Genomic DNA, 8,407 nt, shown 5'->3' with positions numbered 1-8,407 from the left:
TCTGGCTTTTTCACCAGCCCCGAGGCGTGACCATGATTCAAAATCCCACACCAGCTGGTTAGGCTAGCGTGAATCAGGGGGACAGACAGGGGAGAGCAAGTCTCGTCCAGCTCTCTGATTACCACTGGTCTTTCCTCATTGTTTTATTCTGTGTTTTCCACTGCAACCAAAGCCACGGAGGGAGAGGGAGCCAGGAACACCACGCAGACCGGGGAAGAGTTTAGGCAGCTGACTCTCTGCTGCTTGGGTTGCTGGAGATCGGCCGGCCGGGGGGGTGATGCCCGTGATGGAGGCGAGGCGGAATCGCTGCTCAGGGCAGTGTATGTGGGTAAGGGAATATTTCCACCAGCGGAGAGCAGAGGAGGATGCGAGACACTGGTTTCCAGACAAAACCACCAATGAACAACTTGAGAGCACACCAAGCCTGCTGGCTCGGTTGCGTTGAAAAGGACAAGTGAGAGCGAAGCCACGCTGCCTTTTATAAGTTACCGACGTGTACACTAAATGCAGGTGAATAATGCATGGTGACCCAAATTCACCCTTGCATAAAACCCTGAAAGAGCAGGGAACGGAGGAAAAGCCTTGCACCGCAGATGGGTTAAAACTGAGGAAGGCAAGTGATCTGAGCGCCAGGCTGGGAGTCCTGCGCCTGGGGGCACGGGCTGTTGCTGAATGCTAAGAAAGGGCAAAAGAAAGACTGACACCACTGGAATAAATACAAGTAGGATCTCGAATACAGTAAGAAACTTAAAAATCTGATAGCAGAAGGGACATCTTAGCAAACCACTGGGAAAATACGGCTTTTGCCTCAAACCTATGTTAGCAATATTATCAGATGCATGGGCTCCTTTTGCTTTGGGTTTTGGTTTTGCTTTTTTTATATAAATTAGAAATTATTCTTCCCCGTGAGATCATAGTATTTCCAGTAGCAGTAATACATTATAGTGTTTGCTTTCTAATATCCCTTCATCTGTAGCCCTCTTAAAAAGCAGATTTGCGTGCCTGACACCTTGAAGACGGATGCTCTTTCAGAGGAGATGTCCTTGGAGTGGTATTTCAGTGCAGCTGTGGAACCCCGGTACGAGTAAAGAACCAGGTTAGTCACCCCAGCCCGATGGGTCTTCCCAGCCCCTGCACGGAAATGCTGATGCAATGCTAGTTGCAATGGTTTGGGGGTTTTTGGGGGGGCAGGAGAAGAGCAGAGGAAGGGTTTGCTATTTATAACGGTAATGCTGATTTCATTGGAACCCCCAGCCTTATTCTTGCTGATGTCAGTGGGATTTTACCAAAACGGACGGAAGCTGGGATGGTTCCCAGTTTTGTTCATAGGTGGGATTTTTTTATTCAATGTTTTAATTAAAACAGGAGTAGGACTATGCCCTTGATAACAAATGAGAGCCTGGGAAAAGGAGGAGAAACGCATATTCTTGCAGAAATAAGTAACAAAACCACACTCCGACAGCATACTATTTGAAGAAAACCCTGTTGCCAGAAAATAAAATGCACACTGCATCCTCGCATCAAACAAAGTCTCAGGGCTCAAGGTCCTCAATCAGGAGCTTAGACATGCAGGCAAATCGTTGGCAGAGCACAGTACAACTGGATTTGTTTGCTGCCCAGGAATGATTTATCGGAGGCCGTGATGCAGACAGGTAAATATAGAAGCTTCATGACATTTGATGAACCTTTCCGCAGCGCTGCTGTGGGACGTGCAGAAAGCCCTTGAGCACAGCATGTACCACTGCAGGCAGAGAGAAAGCAGGGACGCGGCTTTCGGTTTAACACGCGCTTTGGAGGATCAAAACGCTTCCGAGCAGCTTTGCTGTCTGCTGGTGCTGCCCCGCTCTCGAGGTGCTCCCCGTTAGGTTTTCTGATCCCTCTTGGGTGAGGCAGCCCAATGAGGCAGAGGGCGTGCCTGACGCCGCAGCGGGGACACGTAGGTTTCGGATGTGCGGAGAGCCCACGTTCCAGTGGCAAAGCTCTTGACATGGAAGCAATTTGGTTATCACCTCAGCTACCTAGACAGGCCAAGGGGCTCGTTGTTTCGGTCACCGGCGCCCAAGAGCTGCGCGACGTCGCCTTTCCCGGCAGATCCAAATGGCCAGGCGGTGTTTCAAGGACGGAAGACGCAATCCCACAGCCGCGCCGGTTCCTCCGAGGGGGGACGCCGGGCGGGTGCTCCTGTTAAATGTCACTCACAAAGCTGCAGATGCTGCCCGCAGCACTCGGGGCCCCGTTTTGCTCCGTTCATGTTTAGCAGGGGATTCTCACGCTCCCTGCCAAAGACGATCGTGTTACGTCCAGTGGAGGAGGCCTATTATTACCATCATCCAGACAACCTAAAACATACCCTGATCTGAACATTAAAGCCCCAGTCTCTCCTCAGGCACGTAATGAGAATAAGATCCAAGCACAAGCCAGAAATGAGAAAAACTTTTCTTTCTTTTCATTTCCTTAAAGCTTTTAGTTTTATAGCTTTGACAAGAAGAAGGGCGCGGAAGTGAATGAGAAAGTCACCTTCTGGCAACTGGCAGTAAAAGCAGCTGTGTCAGGACTTCATTTCAATGCAAAGATAGACAAGACATGGCTTTGTGATGGCAACAGGGTGTGTTAATACTTGCTTTTTCCAGTCTGCTTTAAGAACCTGACATAGAGGGTCCTTAAATCCTGTCTCCTAAAAAGCCGTCTTTTGTTGCTGCAACAGTTCTGCCATCTGTATTTTACCATAAAGGAGCATGTTAACGGGAGCTCAAACTCTTGGACTTGCAGAGTCGGGCCTTGCAACAGCAGAACTCTTCCTTGCAAAACCACAGGGCTTTCCCCTGCAAAAATGGAGAACGCGAGGCCTCGCACAAAAGGGCAAAGCCCCCAGGGGAATTCAGAGGTCAGAGGTACGGTATCTCTGCAGAAACATCAAAAGCCTTTTTAAACTATCCGTCATTAAACTACCAGGATCAAAAGGACACACCTGGAAACTTTTTGATCCCTTCAGAAAGTAACAAGCAACATGAGACAGTCTCAGGCTCACACTTTTTTCTTAATTTGTTCCTTAACTTAAAACCCAGTAGACATAATTTTTAGATATTGAACAGCCTGCGTTTTCATAGGACTGACAAGTTAAAATACGTCTTCAAGGGAAGGCAGAAATAACTATTCTTGGAATGCTGAGCAACTCCAGAGACTCGCAACTATTTTCAGAATCCCCTTCCTTAGAAACTTCTACATCTGCTAAATAAAAATAACTGTGAACTTAGGCTCCTGTACGTTCATTCACTGAACACATCCAAACGGCATATTAAAAGTACTTGTCCTTGCAAAAGAGGGAAAACAACAGCTTTTTCAAATGCTTATATAGAAAGAAGCATTTTTCATTTATTCTGGTACTATAAATAAATTCAACTATATTTGCTGGTCTCCAAACGTATTAGAAAGGAACATCCAGAAATAGACTGTGCTGGATGAAATGTAATGATCTAATCAACATCTTTATCCCTACAGATATAGCAGAAGCCATGAAATTTCCAGTACTACACTGAAATAGCTTGTATAAAAGTGACTTAAGCCAAGATTCTCCTGAGATCTCCCTGCATGGGAGTTACTGCGTTAGCCATCATTTTTTAACCTGTCGCTCATTAAGAAGGTCTGGCCTTGTAGCCTGCCGTTTGATGGCTGAGGACCTGCAAGGAACTGTGTGATCCTCCTTCTCTTTATAGAGAATTTGCAAAGAAATACTCTACCTCCGAATTTCTTTGGCTGCACCCCTGTGTTTGCCGGAGCGAGGAGCACTTTGGCTCACGGGGATTTCCAGGAGCGCCATCCCACCCAGTGCAGTGCTAACCAGGTGCCTGCAGCCGCCCCGCCGTGTCCCTAGCGAGGGGGGCACGGGAGAGCCATTGGGAGGCTGTGAACTGACCTCTGGAAAGTGCTGCTCTGGCTCCTATTTGGAAAGCGTTGTAATCGAGCACATTTTATTCAGGGCTGGCTTTCTCTGCTGAAAAAGGGCTGCGTACTTCACCTCAGGGCAACCAAGTGGCATAATATATCCCAAGGTAGAAAACCATGATGAAAAGAGAGAACACCTCAGTTAGCGTGGATCAGAGCTGCCGAGGCACCAGGTATTTACCTTGCTGTAGCATTAAACGACAGGGCTTTACTGGTGACTTTTGGGGTTTTTAACTTCAGAGTAACTCCTGCGCACTTGTTGCTCTCGCCTTTCACAGCGAGCAGCAGCCATTACAGAAGATCCATGAATTCCATCCAAATACTACTGTGAATGCTCCCTACAAAGAAAGCTGGAAAGAAATTTTGCCAAGTACCGGCAACTTTCACTGTTCATTGACTTTTCACTCCTCCTTGGAGTTCAATGAGTTATTTTTCTTTTTTTACACTTAAAAAGCAAGAGTGACCTAGTTCAGTGTAATTCTGGCTTAACCATAGTGACAATTGCTCTGTAAGAGCTGCATGGATTGATCTAAAAATCCTTCAAGCTATTAAGTGTATTTGTAAGCTGCTCTTAGGTAGGCATTACAAAATAATAATCATTCAAAAAGAGAACTGTTGTGATATACTTTAAGTTCAAGAGGTGCTTTAAAAACAAATAGATTTTCTACTTTACAGCTGTCGGTAGAGCACTACCATCAGTTAGAGGATCAACTTTAGAATAAGCTTTAAGATCATTTTTAATTTACAGGTGAAGTGTGTCGGGAATATTGGTTCTTATACGAAGGCAGAGTTTCAACCAAACACTTTTGATGCAATTTCTGTTTGTGAGATCCCTCACCGAGGATCAGCAGCAGTTGTGAGGGTGTAACACCAGGCTCTCTTCTCCCCCTGTTCCCGCAGTCTTCCCTTAAGCTTCCTCTTCCCGCAGCAGGCAGGAGAGCAGACTAGCTGGACTTTTGCGGAGGCCAAGCCAGAACCGTTCTAATTGTCCTACCAAAATGGGTTTACGCACCCAAAAGTCAGCAGGCCACGAACTCAAAGCAGTCATTTACACAAATCTCTTCCTATGTAACCTCGTTTCACACTGCTCAGGCCATACCTGATAGAAACACAGCTTGTCCTCCTGCTGAGCTACTGCCAGATGGACTAAATGACGCGTGCTGAAGGCCGTTGGGCTGGGGAATGGAAGGTTTTGACCTTTACCATTAGCAGCTGGGTAGCATACCCAGCATACATGAAGTTTCTGTTCTCCTTCAGCTGAAATGTGCCGCTAGCAATTGATCGTGGATGGCTGTGGGGCAGGTATCTCTCAGCCTCCGCTGGATTTGAAAAGGGCGTGTGTTCCGCCTGCGGTTCTGCAGAACGATCTCGGATTTGGATCTTGGAACGATCTTGGATGCAGAAGGATCTTGGGATCTCTGGTCCAACTAGCAGAGTGTGCAGAATTGAGCAGCTCGGTGAGGAGGTGGAGGGAGGTCCGTGATAGCTGCCAGCTGCCCTGCCTGGGGCATTTACCCAGCGCGTGAGACCCCGGGCCCAGTCCCTGGGATGGGACTGAAAACTGAAATCAGTTTTTCTGGATCTGACGCATGTTAGCCATTACCTATTCCTACTTTCCTGCTCTGGGTCTGACCAGAAGTGCCATTCTGAATCACAGAACACTCTCCTGGGAAAATTTTAGTCACTCAAAATACATTCCCATGAAAAAAAAATCAATTTTGGAATTTTGTCACGTACACAATTTAGAGATTTAAGCAATCTCTACACAGCTTAGGAATTCTGGCTGAAACTATGAAGTCTGCACGTGTCTGCCCATGTAAATCAGCTGACCCCTCTGTCTCCATCTCACCACAATTCGGAAGGGCAGTGGCACCTGACCACCCAGCGCAGAACAGAGGCAGTGACTGCTGCTCCTCTCGATGGGAAGCCACCTTCCCCCGAAACTCCTCCTCTGGAGGGACAGCTTCACTGGCAAGAGCGGGTGGGATGGGTGAAGTCACCTCGTGTCAAATCACTGATTTCTTACTGATTTGTTAAGGCTGATCAGGAAGTCTCATGACTGCAGTAATAGGGAAGTTCAAAAAGGACAGTTAGAACTCCCACATGAGCACTTTCTTTTTTTTTAGCTCAAGCTAAAGCAAGCTGCTGCAAGAAAAGCAGGCAAATAGCGAGTACCACCAAGAAACCTTAAGCAAATGAGGAGCTTCATTAACAGCACTCAGGATTTTATTTTGACCCCTGGAAGAACTGTGTATTCTTTTAAGTAAAGCATACTTTACTCTTTTTACTTTCTGTACCTGAGCAAAATCTTAACATAGCGTCCACATCCAGGGCAGTACTTAAAACTCCACCCAGCCCATGCCAGTGAAGGGTTTTCAGAAGCTGGGTTCCCCATGGATAGTCACTCTCCAATGCGAAGCGTTAGCAGACAGTGACTCTCAGAAGGGATTTTCTTCAAGTCCATTCTTCCAGGGGCCAGCCCTGTCCCAGAGCGTCCCCGTGAAGGGGGCTCTGCCCATCTTACAGCTAACAAAACAGAGGCCAGGGTGGCTGCTGGCGCTATTGAGAGGCAAATTCCTGTGCAAGGTATTGGGGGTGTCAGTGTAAAATTAACCGAGTATAAAAATCTAATGACTAAGAAAGCCTTCGGCCACTAGATGGGGTATCGATTCTGCCATTTAAAGAATCATAGAATCATAGAATCGTTTAGGTTGGAAAAGAGCTTTAAGACCAAGTCCAACTGTTAACCTAACAAAGCCAAGCCCACCACTAAACCATGTCCCTAAGCACCTCGTCTGCCCGGCTTTTAAATACCTCCAGGGATGGGGACTCAACCATTCCAGTGCTTGACAACCCTTTCAGTGAAGAAATTTTTCCTAATGTCCAACCTAAACCTGCCCTGGCGCAACTTCAGACCATTTCCCCTCGTCCTATCACCCGTTACCGGGGAGAAGAGGCCGACCCCCCTCGGCTCCCCCCTCCTGTCAGGCAGTCACAGAGGGCGATAAGGTCTCCCCTCAGCCTCCTCTTCTCCAGGCTGAACACCCCCAGCTCCCTCAGCCGCTCCCCATCAGCCTTGTGCTCCAGACCCCTCACCAGCTTCCTTGCTCTCCTCTGGACACGTTCCAGCAATGCAACGTCTTTCTTGTAGTGAGGGGTCTTAGTTGCTGAAATAAAGGATGTTCAGAGCTGTTCAAGAGCTCAGATCTAATTATAACTCACTTAGGCCCTCTTGGCATAACCCAGATCAAGCTCAGTTAAACGAGGTGCTGGCAGACCCTGCCGCACAGCTGTTCAAACTCTCCTGTTAGCATGCTAGCCAGAGCCCAGACCAGAGCATCCCCCACTCCAGTGAGGATTTCTGCACTTCTTTAACCATTGGGCTAGAGAGACATGCTTGCTTGTGCGCCCTCTCCTCAGCCAAAGACATTTTACTGCAAAACCGAGCAATTCTGTAGAGGGGACAGTAAGAACTCAAGGGTGGCACAACCCCCTCGCCTTGCTTTAATCTTACTTTCACACCAGAGCAAAATTACTGCTCTTCTTTGACAGAATAAGTTATTTGACAGTCTAAATGAAGGCATCATGTCTCCAGAGAGGACCTCCGCCCTGCAGGCACTTCTCTACAGTCTTCCATTAGGTTGGTCCAAGGGAGGGGGAAAGGCGAATAACAGGAATTTAAGATCCAAGCACTCTCTGGAGTGCTGAAGTTGACTGCACTAGGCAGCTCCGTTCTCAGTGCACAAGGCTTCAAGGCGGTCTCATTTTTTAATTTTTTACATTACACCGAGATGAGCACTGTAACTGAAGTCGCCCTGAACTCAGGGCATTTTTTTTTTTTCACTCCAGCCTATGGTTTTTATAGGTGAGCAGCAACAGGCTGCCCAAAGCACGTGACAGTTGCTCTGTAGGGAGCGACGATCCAAGGAGCATTTCTTCTTTGCGCAGGCAGAAGCCCCAAGGGGTCGGAAGCATGTGTAACGGGATAAAGAGGAGGGCTCCCAGGGGCTATTAGTAGGTATCTGATCCAAACCTTAGGGATCCTGGCTCGGCTATCAGTTTTCAGGCCAGAGAGCCACCGTTAGGGTAACAGGTCTCTCAATTACTGCCATCCGCATTTGCTTCTCCGTGTAGGGGTTAAACTCTTTTAAAAATATTTTCTTGCTGGTGGGCATTGCTTAAACTTGATGTCTACATCCTGCCTCCCGCCTAGGGCAATGCCCTTGGCGAGTTTATTCATAGATCCTTAAGGCAACGCCGCACATCCCTTCTCGTTGAGAGAGATGTCAACCACCTTCGGCCCAAGTGTCCCTCTGCCGGGGACGAACGTACTGCCGCCTTGTGACTGTAAATGACGGCAGAAGGGTCAGGCTGGAGGGCAGCGGTGGCCCAGGGGCTGGCCAAGATCCGCGTTCCCTTTGCTGCCCCACGGCAGACCGGCGGCCTTGATACAACACCCACCAAG

General features: G+C 48.0%; 1 protein-coding gene across 1 annotated transcript in view; it reads left to right on the top strand.

Annotated features, from left to right (window-relative positions):
* The first annotated feature begins 286 nt into the window (after positions 1-286).
* RAB33B (RAB33B, member RAS oncogene family) overlaps positions 287-8,407 on the top strand; it is an 18,935-nt gene continuing 10,814 nt past the window's right edge. The window contains exons 1-2 of the mRNA XM_035903702.1: positions 287-328; positions 2,468-2,605. Coding sequence (XP_035759595.1) covers positions 287-328; positions 2,468-2,605 — 180 coding nt within the window. The remainder of the gene's footprint in view (positions 329-2,467; positions 2,606-8,407) is intronic.

Source organism: Egretta garzetta, unplaced genomic scaffold, assembly GCF_000687185.1.
Source record: "Egretta garzetta isolate BGI_Z169 unplaced genomic scaffold, ASM68718v1 scaffold751, whole genome shotgun sequence".
NCBI classification, from domain to species: Eukaryota; Metazoa; Chordata; class Aves; order Pelecaniformes; family Ardeidae; genus Egretta; species Egretta garzetta.
Note: the sequence above shows the minus strand (reverse complement) of the source record. Positions and strands in the feature narration are given on the sequence as shown.